Source organism: Perissodus microlepis, chromosome 10 (genome assembly GCF_051167445.1).
Source record: "Perissodus microlepis isolate ML-2025 ecotype Zambia chromosome 10, ASM5116744v1, whole genome shotgun sequence".
Classification (NCBI taxonomy): Eukaryota; Metazoa; Chordata; class Actinopteri; order Cichliformes; family Cichlidae; genus Perissodus; species Perissodus microlepis.
In genome coordinates this window covers 10,851,789-10,866,240 of record NC_140470.1, presented here as the reverse complement: position 1 = coordinate 10,866,240, position 14,452 = coordinate 10,851,789, and the positions used below count along the sequence as shown (strand labels likewise).

The 14,452-nt window shown below is 41.3% G+C and overlaps 1 protein-coding gene and 1 long non-coding RNA gene across 11 annotated transcripts; both read left to right on the top strand.

Annotated features, from left to right (window-relative positions):
- Positions 1 to 693: 693 nt before the first annotated feature.
- On the top strand, positions 694 to 5,845 carry LOC146378822 (uncharacterized). 6 transcript variants are annotated; one of them, XR_014801501.1, is made up of 5 exons: positions 694 to 809; positions 1,630 to 1,747; positions 1,857 to 2,064; positions 3,042 to 3,279; positions 3,596 to 5,845. It is a non-coding gene; the product is annotated as an uncharacterized LOC146378822 (long non-coding RNA). The 6 variants fall into 6 exon arrangements; XR_014801504.1 differs by having other exon boundaries at positions 3,042 to 3,800; positions 4,468 to 5,845; XR_014801505.1 differs by having other exon boundaries at positions 3,042 to 4,590; positions 4,723 to 5,845.
- A 1,163-nt stretch (positions 5,846 to 7,008) lies between these two features.
- Positions 7,009 to 13,448, top strand: LOC146378821 (TELO2-interacting protein 1 homolog). Of its 5 annotated transcripts, XR_014801499.1 has the most exons (8): positions 7,009 to 7,208; positions 8,029 to 8,146; positions 8,256 to 8,463; positions 8,668 to 8,750; positions 8,861 to 9,010; positions 9,364 to 9,531; positions 9,697 to 9,845; positions 12,038 to 13,448. XR_014801499.1 is itself a non-coding variant. In XM_084941895.1 (7 exons), the coding sequence occupies exons 3-7, from the start codon at positions 8,421 to 8,423 to the stop codon at positions 12,838 to 12,840; spliced, it is 540 nt and encodes a 179-aa protein (XP_084798021.1). In that variant the 5' UTR covers positions 7,009 to 7,208; positions 8,029 to 8,146; positions 8,256 to 8,420; the 3' UTR covers positions 12,841 to 13,448. The 5 variants fall into 5 exon arrangements, 4 of the variants coding, with proteins under 4 accessions (XP_084798021.1, XP_084798018.1, XP_084798020.1 ...); XM_084941895.1 differs by lacking the exons at positions 8,668 to 8,750; positions 8,861 to 9,010 and having other exon boundaries at positions 12,038 to 12,177; positions 12,801 to 13,448; XM_084941892.1 differs by lacking the exons at positions 8,668 to 8,750; positions 8,861 to 9,010.
- Positions 13,449 to 14,452: the final 1,004 nt, after the last annotated feature.

Genomic DNA, 14,452 nt, shown 5'->3' with positions numbered 1-14,452 from the left:
TCTAAAGCCACTTCTGATTTGGAGATGCAGCCTGCAGATTGTGTCCAGATTATCCCAGCTCTCTTCACTATATATCCAGGCTTCACTTATCAAATCTGTAAAATTCAAGGCTGGTCCTTAAAAGTTCCCAACAATGCAAAAACTGCATAGCCACACAAGTCCCAGCGTTTCCCACCGCAGCAGCTGTGAAACGAAAGAGGAGAAAGGATGAATGAGTGTTTGCTTATCGGCTCTCCGCTCTCCCCCAAGCTGGCGTTGTTCTTGGTAGCCATGACAACGGAGATAGTCCCAGCTTTGTAAATACAGGCCCCAACACAGAAAAGAAAGAAAACATTGGGATTCCCTGCGCAGACCAGGAATCCCCCTAGCAGACTGAAGCTACAGAGAGGATTTGAAGTCAGTGAGTGTATGTGTGTGTGTGTGTGTGATCGAGCCTCGACTCGAACCAGCGCCTGTCTGTGCTTCAATTGCCAGGGGCCGGCAAGTGCTCTGCGCCACCTGCCGGCCGTGGAAGCAATACAAATTTGTTATATTTGACTTCTCTGAATATAAATTATTTTTGAAAAGGAAAAATAATAATTTTAATGTGAGGCAAAACATGTATGGTGCTCGATAAAGATGACACGGCGACTCACTTCTTCTTCTTTCCTTTTTTTTGCAAAGTTTGTTTTCATATTAAACCAGTGTCAGTGACGTCATTCTATGCGACTACCACAGTAAAGGAAAAGCCTGGATCTGTACATCTTTTTCTTTTATTTTTGTTGTCTAAAACACAAAAATCGCGAAACAGTCAGCTCACAAAGTTGCAGGTTGGTGGCAATTTGGCAGAACAGCCAATGACTTAAAACATTTAAGTGCATATATCTTGCCACAAGACATGTGCGCTAAGCTAGCTAAATTAGTTTGTGTTAGCGAATCAAGTTCAAGCTCCTCACATATCATCATCCAGGGTACAGTCATATGCTCATGAGGCGATCCCACGCAGGTAACACTACGGCAGTGTAACAAGTTAAATATGCACACATTTTAAGCTATTTCCTAATATCTAACCATTATGATAAATGTTTTCCTGCAACCGACACAACCAACACAAATGTCATTGAAAAAAAAACAACCCTGTGATAACATGTTTCTGTTTTTCTAGAACAGAAGAACCACAATTTAAAAAGCCAGTAGTAATAAATCTTTGTTGGTACTGCATGATTAGAATGAAATACCTGAAGTCTGGCTGGAATAAGAAGTGGTAATCTGTGTACTGTGCTAGTGATCTGCATAATTCACCTCATCTGTTTGGATGGCAGAAGTCGGCTAACTACACAGCTAATTTCATCAGGCTGCTAATGAAACATCTAAAATGATAGATGGTTAACTACACAACGGAAGTAACAGCATTACAATCACTTGATTTAATTACATTTTTTTCCCCAAACTTTTGATCCAAATTAGCAAAGTACTGCAGCCATCTGAACCTTCTAGGTGTTACATGTTACAGTGTTCCACTCTGGCCAGCTTTGAAAATGGAAAGCTCTTTGCGTGGTTTACTCGGTTCTGTAAATAAGGCTCCTTTCATTTGTGAGACTGTATTCCGCAGCCAGTTGTCTTCTCTCCCCTTTGGTCCGCCCTTACAAGGTGAAGGTGCTGCCCACCCATGATACCAGCAAGGTGCGTGCAAGTGGATCCGGCCTTAACACCACTGGAGTGCCCACCTCTCTGCCAGTGAAGGTCACCATTGATGCCAAAGATGCAGGTGAGGGACTGCTGGCAGTGCAGATCACTGTGAGTGCATGAACGTGGACCACACAATAATGTATTCAAAGCATTGATATTTAGGTAACAGTTTTTGTTTTCTCCTGAAGGACCCAGAGGGGAAGCCCAAGAAACAGATATCTGTGACAGCCATGATGGGACCTACCTGGTGTTTTATGTGCCAGACATGACTGACAGATACACCACTCTCATTAAGTACGGAGGAGACAAGATCCCTTATTGACCCTACTGAATCAGGGCTCTGCCCACCTGAGATGCCAGCAAGTGCACTGTCACTGAATGTTGTCCAGTGGCCAGGTAGGACTCACTTCCTTGGTTGCTTATACACTTTTAGTTTTCTTTGAAAACGGCCCTTTAAGTCACTTGATCCATGACTTGAGTGAGCACTCTCCATTTGTTCATTTGATAGTTATTGTAGAGACGATAAGAAATGATGCTTTAGTTTTTTTGTAAATTATAGTCAAACATACAATAAACTGAGGTATTCCCTTTGGTTAACAGAGCAATGCGATAATAAAAGTGGACAAAGCACATCGAGTTGCCACAAATATCTTTGTATATTACGCAGTGGGGCAAAAAATGAGGTGACCAAATACTTATTTTCCACCATAATTTGCAAATCAATTCTTTAAAACTCGGACAAGTTAGAGGTCTACCTATGATGAAAATTACAGGCCTCTCTCATCTTTTTAAGTGGGAGAACTTGCACAATTGGTGGCTGACTAAATACTTTTTTGCCCCACTGTATTTGATCCTGTCTCCCTCAATACTATTTAATATCTAAATGCTTGATTCATCATATTATAACAAATGTGCTGTTGTAGCTACTGACAGTGAGTTTGATTACATTTTTTCCATCTACCAAAGAGAAATAATATCTCTTAGTGGCAGGTGGATCACACGTTGATTCTAACACTTTGCATATGACTGGGTAGGATGAGCATTTTATAAGCTCTTGTGTGGTTTTTGTTTATGTAAGGAAATACATCAGTTTCCCTTGTATTTTAAATTTGAGTGAAGATCCTAAATTGGCCCCCACTCTTCACTTTGAGAAAGGCTAATCTGTGTTATCCCCACATGAGCACAGTCAGATATAATACAGGCTTTCACTCAGGAGCAGGAAGGCTAAAGGCTGTTTAATGTTTGATCTAACTGTGTCAGACATTTGCGTTCTCACGTGCATGGACGATATCTTGAAAACTTCAGAGCTGCAGTGCATGTGTAAAAGTGGTTGGAAAGCAGTGCATTAACACAGGTTTTGTCTCTTTGCGTAGCTGCTCAGTCCATCCAGACTCCCCTCGATATACAACAGTGATGCCAGCAACTCAAATACAAGCTCTCTCCAAGTGATTCCTTCATCATCAACATCTGCATCCATGATCCATTAGCTCAACAGCAACATCTGTCAGCTGTGCATCGAACTCGAGGGAATCGCCTGCTGTGCTCTGCCGGTGGGCCGCAATTTCCGTCCCTTGTTGATGGTCTCGCTGTATCCTGTGCTGGAGAAAGCTGGTGAGGAGACACTGCTGGTGAGCCAGGCGGCGCTGAGCTCCATGTAGGACATCAGTAAGGCCTGTGGATACACTTCCCTCAAGGAAGGATTTGTTATTCATATTTTCATTGATGAACTGACAAATTCAGACACGTTAAGTCTGTAAACAGTCATTTATTCACTCAGAGCTGCTGCTGGGAAATTGCTTCATCAGCTTTTGGATATATACGAGTTTTGTAAATGATAATTCATCCAGTAATACACAACGGGAAGGTTTTATTGAATTTTGACAGCTTGCTGCTTTTATACATTACATTTTTGTACATTACATGCCAGGCGCTGTGCGTGCTGGGTGAAACATGTGGGGACTTTCTGAGGAGGAGGGTTTCTAAAGAGGTTCTACCCAAGCTGAGCGCCTCTCTGGCACGGCAGGCTCCGATCAGCGCCAAGGCTGGGCCTGTCTACACACACACCCTGGCCTACAAACTGCAGCTGGCTGTATTGCAGGGGCTGGGCTCACTGTGCCAGTGACTGGATCTGGGTAAGAGAATAGAGACACAGTCCTCACAAACAGCACAGTTTCACCAAGACGCAACATGAGTGCATCATCCTGTAGAACTGTACCTGGGATCTGGCAATGATCAAAGCAGCCACAACATGGACAAATCATAGCAAGACAACTATTCTTAGTATGACACCTCACTTTATGAACATTGGTGCAACACGAAGCCCATTTATGTAAAACCACATTGAAGATAGATTACCTCTTTTCAGCTGTAATATTTAACTGAAGTTGAAGCTCCATCACCACCAGGTGGCAGTCTCGTATAACAATGAAAATCAACCATTGGTATCACAGCATAAATCAGGGCATCTCTGTTTCATTATAAAAACTTTAAACCGTAAACAGTTTGACATCCTAAACACGTGACGGTGATGTTGTTACTAAAAATGCCTCTTCACTGTGGCAGCTCTGTCATTCAACATATTTTAAACACGACTTTGATGATACGGACCACAGCCAGCTGTGCCAGCAGGATGCTGCTCAGGTCCAAACTGCACACACAGCAACGACTGCAAGCAGCTCTTCTTATACCCAACTGAGAAACGTGATTGTTCAATCAGCGAATGCAAAGCCATTTAATTGATAAGCTGTTCAGTGTGTGTGTGTGTGTGTGTGTGTGTGTGCGCGTGTGCGCGCCCTTTAGTATTCATCCTGTGTCCGAGCTTACACGTTACAATCCGTCACCTAACAGAGAAGAGACTCCTGGTTGGAACCTGCCGGCCAGCTGGTGCCTTTCAGTGTGGAGGCTAAACTGGTCGGTGTGAATGTGAGTGTGTGGGTCCAAGTGACAAGGTGGTCTGGATATTTAAACTGGAAATGAAATGCTCAATTTATTTTTTTAAGCATTATAAAAATAAGTTTCCATCCACTGACAAAACTGGGATTTAATTTTCATTAGTGGTGGCCCCAGGCTGGACACCTGCGCAGTGTGGAGGTGAACTGAGTGACAGAGTGAACATCACGAATGTCACACCCTCCCACTGAGGTTCATCGCTGACAGAGGAAAAGAGTCACAAAGGTGACAGAGCTGTCTGCAGCCTTTCCAGAGCCAGCGTTACATCTAACAGTGACAAGGACTGCAGTGTAAAGACAATTGTTTCATTTTGTAAGAAATCAGGTTGTTTGTGAAACTGTTCCTTTAAAATAGCTTACGGCACTTTCTGTACTGCAAACTCTCTCATACAGTATAGTGTGCAGATAAACAGGCACGATACACGTTGTGTGTTTGAGATGCTCTTTGTGATTATTCTGTCAAGTGGGTTTCAGTATGGTCTGTGGCTTCAGTTCACAGTGGGTGGGACAAGGATGGGTTTAAAAATTTAGATTAACTAGCAGTGGTGAGGGAGAGGTGGTATTTAGTGGGAGTGGGCAATTTCAAGAATAAATGCTCACCTGGACAGGCAGAATTAGTGTTGGTAAACTTTAACGTTCTAAACTCTCAAAACTGCTGTGAAATCCTCCCTGAACCACCTCAGCAGTTTTACTGAGCTCATTAGGAGTTAGCAGCGGTAAAGTCCAGGCTTGGTCTACTTTTTATACTCTTTCATCTTTTTCCTAGTTCCTCTTCTTTTCCTCTCATCTTCTTATCTTTACCCCATATTTTTGGAACCAGGATCATATTTTTAAAGGGTTTCTTCTTTTGGATATAAAAGTGTCATTATGTGCATGCACTGGACATAATCAGAAAAGAAGCACTCACAACAGTAACCGTGTATGGAGTGGAACCTGGAGCTGGACATGTAACGTGCCCCACTTTCTTTTAAGCCCATCCACCACCCCAACATCCACCTGTACGCTCCTGGAGTTTTATGACTAACATATTTGCAGGGAGTGATCCACCCGAAGACTAGGCACCGAGCTCAAACTGTATTCTGCTGCTGTGTTTAATCAGTGAAATTAACTTGGCTTTGTTGCATTTTATTCTTTTTTATTTTCTTTTACAAGTTGATTTCTCTTGTCATTTCTGGATAAACGGTAAAAGTATTACAATTGTTATATGAATAAAATATAGTTAAAATGTCCTGTGTATGGTTTGCTCAGCTGAAGCAGACCTAGATGTGGTTTGTGAAGCCTGTCTATAATGTGTATGGGAATTTTTTAAAAATGGGAAAGCTACATCTTTATATCTTTCATTATTAATAACATTTACAGTATCTGTGCAAAAGTCATGAGCCACACGCTGAAGTATTTCATTGGACATTATCTGTTTTTTCCAATCCTTTTTAATCCAGTTCTTGTACCTGACCATTTTCTGAGTAATGTTTTTTGTTTGTTTGTTTGTGTAAACACTTGTTTTGTTTGTTTGTGTAAACACTTTGCACTGACCATTATTGGAGAATTAAAAAGCACCTAATTCAAGGAATATGTGTACACATAACAGAAAACTTGAGAAAGAACCAATTTTAAATCTTTAAGCACTTTGTTACTAGCGGCCTGTCACAAAAACACATTTTGTATAGTGTTTTTTTATTATCTTGTTAATAAAATGTATACAAATGTGTGTGATTAATCACAATGTGTTAGTGTGTAATCACCCTGAGACATGCATGCCTGTCTGTAAGAGTCAGATCTAAAGCCACTTCTGATTTGGAGATGCAGCCTGCAGATTGTGTCCAGATTATCCCAGCTCTCTTCACTAAATATCCAGGCTTCACTTATCAAATCTGTAAAATTCAAGGCTGGTCCTTAAAAGTTCCCAACAATGCAAAAACTGCATAGCCACACAAGTCCCAGCGTTTCCCACCGCAGCAGCTGTGAAACGAAAGAGGAGAAAGGATGAATGAGTGTTTGCTTATCGGCTCTCCGCTCTCCCCCAAGCTGGCGTTGTTCTTGGTAGCCATGACAACGGAGATAGTCCCAGCTTTGTAAATACAGGCCCCAACACCCCAAAAAAGAAAAGAAAGAAAACATTGGGATTCCCTGCGCAGACCAGGAATCCCCCTAGCAGACTGAAGCGACAGAGAGGATTTGAAGTCAGTGAGTGTGTGTGTGTGTGTGAGAGTGATCGAGCCTCGACTCGAACCAGCGCCCGTCTGTGCTTCAATTGCCAGGGGCCGGCAAGTGCTCTGCGCCACCTGCCGGCCGTGGAAGCCGTACAAATTTGTTATATTTGACTTCTCTGAATATAAATTATTTTTGAAAAGGAAAAATAATAATTTTAATGTGAGGCAAAACATGTATGGTGCTCGATAAAGATGACACGCCGACTCACTTCTTCTTCTTTCTTTTTTTTGCAAAGTTTGTTTTCATATTAAACCAGTGTCAGTGACGTCATTCTATGCGACTACCACAGTAAAGGAAAAGCCTGGATCTGTACATCTTTTTCTTTTATTTTTGTTGTCTAAAACACAAAAATCGCGAAACAGTCAGCTCACAAAGTTGCAGGTTGGTGGCAATTTGGCAGAACAGCCAATGACTTAAAACATTTAAGTGCATATATCTTGCCACAAGACATGTGCGCTAAGCTAGCTAAATTAGTTTGTGTTAGCAAATCAAGTTCAAGCTCCTCACATATCATCATCCAGGGTACAGTCATATGCTCATGAGGAGATCCCACGCAGGTAACACTACGGCAGTGTAACAAGTTAAATATGCACACATTTTAAGCTATTTCCTAATATCTAACCATTATGATAAATGTTTTCCTGCAACCGACACAACCAACACAAATGTCATTGAAAAAAACAAAACCCTGTGATAACATGTTTCTGTTTTTCTAGAACAGAAGAACCACAATTTAAAAAGCCAGTAGTAATAAATCTTTGTTGTTACTGCATGATTAGAATGAAATACCTGAAGTCTGGCTGGAATAAGAAGTGGTAATCTGTGTACTGTGCTAGTGATCTGCATAATTCACCTCATCTGTTTGGATGGCAGAAGTCGGCTAACTACACAGCTAATTTCATCAGGCTGCTAATGAAACATCTAAAATGATAGATGGTTAACTACACAACGGAAGTAACAGCATTACAATCACTTGATTTAATTACATTTTTTTCCCCAAACTTTTGATCCAAATTAGCAAAGTACTGCAGCCATCTGAACCTTCTAGGTGTTACATGTTACAGTGTTCCACTCTGGCCAGCTTTGAAAATGGAAAACTCTTTGCGTGGTTTACTCGGTTCTGTAAATAAGGCTCCTTTCATTTGTGAGACTGTATTCCACAGCCAGTTGTCTTCTCTCCCCTTTGGTCCGCCCTTACAAGGTGAAGGTGCTGCCCACCCATGATACCAGCAAGGTGCGTGCAAGTGGATCCGGCCTTAACACCACTGGAGTGCCCACCTCTCTGCCAGTGAAGGTCACCATTGATGCCAAAGATGCAGGTGAGGGACTGCTGGCAGTGCAGATCACTGTGAGTGCATGAACGTGGACCACACAATAATGTATTCAAAGCATTGATATTTAGGTAACAGTTTTTGTTTTCTCCTGAAGGACCCAGAGGGGAAGCCCAAGAAGCAGATATCTGTGACAGCCATGATGGGACCTACCTGGTGTTTTATGTGCCAGACATGACTGACAGATACACCACTCTCATTAAGTACGGAGGAGACAAGATCCCTTATTGACCCTACTGAATCAGGGCTCTGCCCACCGGAGATGCCAGCAAGTGCACTGTCACTGAATGTTGTCCAGTGGCCAGGTAGGACTCACTTCCTTGGTTGCTTATACACTTTTAGTTTTCTTTGAAAACGGCCCTTTAAGTCACTTGATCCATGACTTGAGTGAGCACTCTCCATTTGTTCATTTGATAGTTATTGTAGAGACGATAAGAAATGATGCTTTAGTCTTTTTGTAAATTATAGTCAAACATACAATAAACTGAGGTATTCTCTTTGGTTAACAGAGCAATCCGATAATAAAAGTGGACAAAGCACATCGAGTTGCCACAAATATCTTTGTATATTACGCAGTGGGGCAAAAAATGAGGTGACCAAATACTTATTTTCCACCATAATTTGCAAATCAGTTCTTTAAAACTCGGACAAGTTAGAGGTATACCTATGATGAAAATTACAGGCCTCTCTCATATTTTTAAGTGGGAGAACTTGCACAATTGGTGGCTGACGTCCGAGCGGCATTGAGGAGAGTGAACACAAGGAAAGCGGCGGGGCCAGACGGCATCACCGGCCGTGGGCCGCAATTTCCGTCCCTTGTTGATGGCCTCGCTGTATCCTAAGGAAGAAAATGTGACTCAAGGCATTCGCTACCGCATTTTTCTGTGTTGCCTTTCAAAGTTTCTATCAATGAGTGCATTTCAGGATATATAACTTTGCTTGTTATCAAATTATCAGTATCTTTGGAAACATTTAATACATCGTGATGGTTTAAATGCTGAGTTGTTTTCTGTTGTAGAATTAATATTCATAATAATATTCATACAGAAGTTTTACAAGCCCTCACAGTAAAAATGTATAAATTAAATGTCACTAATGGGCTCTTTCCAAAAACATCATTGTCTGTGTCACACTGATTTTGATCAACTGACTTATTTTATTGTAACCAAACCTATGTTCATATTGTTGTCTTGTTTGTTCTTTAGCGAGGTGGTTTCCTTCCACTTGTAGCGGGACCAGTAAGTCTGCCAGCTCCCGGCAAAGCTCCAGTGACCAGGAAGACCTCAGCATTCGCCAATTCCTTCTGAATTACTGCAAACAGAAAGAACTGGCAGAGAGCTTTGGAATAGAGGATGATGACACTGAAGACCGAGGTAACAGGTCTGTCTACGGGCCAGTGGAATATAAGCTATAGGTTGTAGTGGTGGTGAGATTAGATTTAGAGTGTAGAGGAGATGGATCATTGTAATTAAGAGTCATAGAAATCTGAACTTCACTGTTAAACTGGCGGTCTAACTGTACACGTGCTGCCATTGCAGAGGTCCCTCCCACTGAGTGTGAGGATGTGGAAGATATTGGTAGTCCTGATGTGAAAGCAGAGCTTCCCTCCCACCTCAGCATCACTAAGGATGTTACGGAGCACTGCATTCATCTGCTGTCTGATCCCAGCCTCAGGCTCCGACTCAAGGTACTGTATCAGTAGTTTTATGTAGAGTCAACTGTTGGACTAATAACAAAAGTAATCATTCTTGTGAGGGTAGGACCTTTGCTACAATTCATCCTGTCAGAACTGTGTGGATGACTGTTCACTCGTGTAATGCTCATCAAGGAAAAACATTCAGTCTGGTCCAGGAGTGAAACAGAAATAAGTCATGTCTGTGCTGAAGTCGTGCCTGCTCAGGAGTTTGGGCTCTCAATGAAGACCTCAATGCTTAGTTTCAGCCACAGCTGGACTGGCCATCGGGCATACCAGGCATTTGTCCGGTGGGCCAATGGTGATTTTTTTTTTTCGTTTTTTCCCCGTAACGGTATAAACACTGAAAGGTGGTGGATTGGCCAGATGCTGGGAGATGTGTAAACATAACTCAGTTGTTTGGTGGTGGCTATTGCGGAGCTTCCACAGATTCAGTAACATTAGCAAGTGGTGGAGGCCAGCAGATGCAACACGCTGGCAGGTGGATGATGGAAAGGCAGGAGGAGCAGAGACCCGAGGCGGTGAACTGAACTTCAGGTAAGAAGTTATGACCTGCAGTCTATCTGGGTCAGATATAAACCAAGTTTAGGTGGAGTTTATTTTCGTTATGCTGACTTTTTACAGTCAGTTACAATAACTCGTACTGCGTGCTAGCTAGCATGACGGAGTTTATATACAGCTGGGCGGGTGCTATGATTTTATTGATGTTGAACTTGTTTTATCTTATTTTATTTATAAGGTTAGTTATTAGAGTTTCCAACCGTCCCGTAAAAAACGGAATCGTCTCGTATTCAGAGAAAATATTGTGCGTTTCGTATTGAGCTGAAAAGGAACACAGTTTGTCACAGACACAAAGCTGGAGTTATTCTGTGTCTTTGCTGCACAGCTGCCTCTTCTTCTCTCTTTCTCTCCCCCTCCCTCTCCTGTTTCTACTTCAATCATGAAACTGATCAATGATCAGCTGATCGGCTTTTCTCCCTTGTTTGTTTATCGCCCACTTTGCGCCAGAAAGAGGAAACCAGCGGCTGTCGCGCTAAACAACAGCAGCACGTTTAAGCTTGATCAGCTTTGTTAGAATTTATTTAATATTAATTTCTAGTATCAGCTGATGTTTGCTGGAGCCACAGCTGTAAAGCTGCTGGTCATGATGTCGGTTTGGATATGTGGTGAGAGGGAAACATGAAGATGATACCAGGAGATATCCTTACTGAACCATCAGAGCTGAACAGGTGATGGAGAAACAGGTTTACCTTTTACGTGACATGAATGAGTTGAAGGGAAGTTATGAACTGTTTCTGAGAGACAAATAACACCAGGATCCTTTTCTAAGTAGCTGACAGCTGGTAACTGTGCAGGGGCGGGTCTAGCAAAGTTTTGCCAGGTGGGCAGGTAGGGCATTAACAGGGAGAGGGGGGCACAAAGAAATACTTTCTTATTCTCATTTAAAATTTCTCACTTTTAACAAATAATTATCTGAATCTTACAACAAACGTTTTCATCTGATGTAAAATGTATAGAAATCCATTATTGTACATAGTAATTACATCATAATTTCTTCAGAAATAGCTAAGTACTGTATATGATGCCAGTATTTTCCCACATTTTCTAGATACTGTACCAGTACTGTGTGTAAAATGCCATCAAAAAGTCAATTAAGTTTTATTCTTTCTCACCTGTCTTTGTATCTCCTTTCACTTATTAAAGGTTGCCATGTTAGAAAAAATATTTTGCCCTGCCATGCTGTTTATTGATGTGGCAAATGAATGGTTTATGAAAATATATCTAAATCTGTCATCAGTAATCAGTAATGATCATGTCTCACCTCTAGTCTTCTCTGTCTTAATTTCAGGTTTTCACCATGTGTTGTAGATAGTTCAGGAGGTTAACTCGACCAAGCAGTCTACTTTCAGGTACTGTTTAGAATACCAGAATAGGGAGGATGGTGTAGGTTTAAGTTTATTAGACTGATACATATATACCAACAAGACAGTGTACATCACTGTGACAGCAGCGTTTGTTTTCATTCAAAGGATTTATGGTTTTTGCTATAATACCATGGTGGGCCGGTCACCAGTCAAAATGCCCGGGCCGATTTTTTGTCCCAGTCCAGCCCTGGTTTCAGCTCACATATAATCAGGATCAAAACAGAGATAATTGTTAGGTGTGTTGTGCGTCTTTGTCTTTAGGTACTGGATGTGCTGGAGTTGTGCGTTCAGGTGCTGAGTGAGAGGGAAAATGAACTGCTGCCTATGGCTCATCGCTGCTGGCCAGCACTCCTGCAGAGACTCACAGCCGATGGCCCATTAGCAGTCCTCAGAGCCTTCAGGTTAAGTAAAACAAACCTCTCTTTTCATTATGTGAGTCTAAATTATTCAAGTCATCTTTAATTTTTTTAAACTCTTAATAGTGAAAGAATGAAAGATTACGCTCAACAATAGGCTTATTTCATTCAGAAATAGTTCTATTATTTTCTTTTTGGGTTGTAAGAGTCTGTGAAGACTCTTTAAACTAGCATTTCTTCTATCAGCACAGAAAAATCCCTGTGTGGATGCCTTCTTAGAGGCTGCTTTTCAAACTGTCTCAGAGAATCACAAAGTAGGACTTTGGGATAAACGAAGCTGATAGTTTTTTGTCATCTTTGGTACAAGTGTCAGCTGATTCAACTTGTCGGTGTAAATTAGGCTACTCGTCAGCTCCTGTCATCAGCTGGACTATTTTTGAATTTGTTATTCATATTTTCATTGATGAACTGACAAATTCAGACACGTTAAGTCTGTAAACAGTCATTTATTCACTCAGAGCTGCTGCTGGGAAATTGCTTCATCAGCTTTTGGATATATACGAGTTTTGTAAATGATAATTCATCCAGTAGTACACAACGGGAAGGTTTTATTGAATTTTGACAGCTTGCTGCTTTTATACATTACATTTTTGTACATTACATGCCAGGCGCTGTGCGTGCTGGGTGAAACATGTGGGGACTTTCTAAGGAGGAGGGTTTCTAAAGAGGTTCTACCCAAGCTGAGCGCCTCTCTGGCACGGCAGGCTCCGATCAGCACCAAGGCTGGGCCTGTCTACACACACACCCTGGCCTACAAAATGCAGCTGGCTGTATTGCAGGGGCTGGGCTCACTGTGCCAGTGACTGGATCTGGGTAAGAGAATAGAGACACAGTCCTCACAAACAGCACAGTTTCACCAAGACGCAACATGAGTGCATCATCCTGTAGAACTGTACCTGGGATCTGGCAATGATCAAAGCAGCCACAACATGGACAAATCATAGCAAGACAACTATTCTTAGTATGACACCTCACTTTATGAACATTGGTGCAACACGAAGCCCATTTATGTAAAACCACATTGAAGATAGATTACCTCTTTTCAGCTGTAATATTTAACTGAAGTTGAAGCTCCTTCACCACCAGGTGGCAGTCTCGTATAACAAGGAAAATCAACCATTGGTATCACAGCATAAATCAGGGCATCTCTGTTTCATTATAAAAACTTTAAACCGTAAACAGTTTGACATCCTAAACACGTGACGGTGATGTTGTTACTGCGTCTTCACTGTGGCAGCTCTGTCATTAAACATATTTTAAACACGACTTTTCTTTCTTTTTTTTTAACTCAGTTTTTATTATAATTTACAAAATTGCAACTTGCACTTGTCAATGTTCAAAAGTAGGGCAGTTACAGGAACCGCAATGCAGAAATACAGCTTAAAATAAGAAGTGCAATTAGGAAGCACAAAGCAAAACTGGGAAGCAAAACAAAACCCAATCAAACAAACAAACAAACAACAACCAAAAACAATACAAACAAACAAACAAAACAAAAACAAAAACTTTATGTAATATTAAATAACATGTGACAATCTTAGCCATAAATGAACAAAACGAAACAGACCTATGCTAAATTATCGAAACAGTAAAGCATGTATGGGTCGCCAACGCTCAGTAAACAATTCTCTCTGAATCCGCAGAGCATATGTTATTTCCTCCATCTGGTAAATTTCTCTTACTTTATCAATCCACATATTATATGAAGGTGGGTCAAGATTCTGCCATTTAATAGTAATACACTTTAGTGCTGCTGTAAGCAAGATTCTTAAGAGATACTTTTCGTTGTTTCCCGCAAAACCATTTGGTAATACTCCTAAAATGGCTAGCTGTTGGTCTTTTGTTAATGGTTGTTGGAAAACTGTATTGAGAACTTTAAATATGTTATTCCAAAATGAACAGATTTTTGGGCATGACCAGAATATATGTGAGTGGGTTCCTAAATAAGTACCACAATTTCGCCAGCAGGTGTCAGGATTTGTAGGCTTCATTTTGGCAATTATTTCTGGGGTTCTAAAATATCTCATGACCACCTTCCATTTAAATTCTCTCCACAGCCCAGAATTAGTCACAAGATGGGCTTCACCGAACACCTCTTCCCAGGTGTCCTCTGAGATTTGAGTGCCAGTCTCAGCTTCCCACCTTGCCTTAATATCCAAAGTTGCACTTCTATTGAAACTCATAAATGTGTTATAAAAATTGCTGATTAATTTTGGGGAGGAATTACTTTGAAATATTTTTAGAAATATTTCCTCAATGG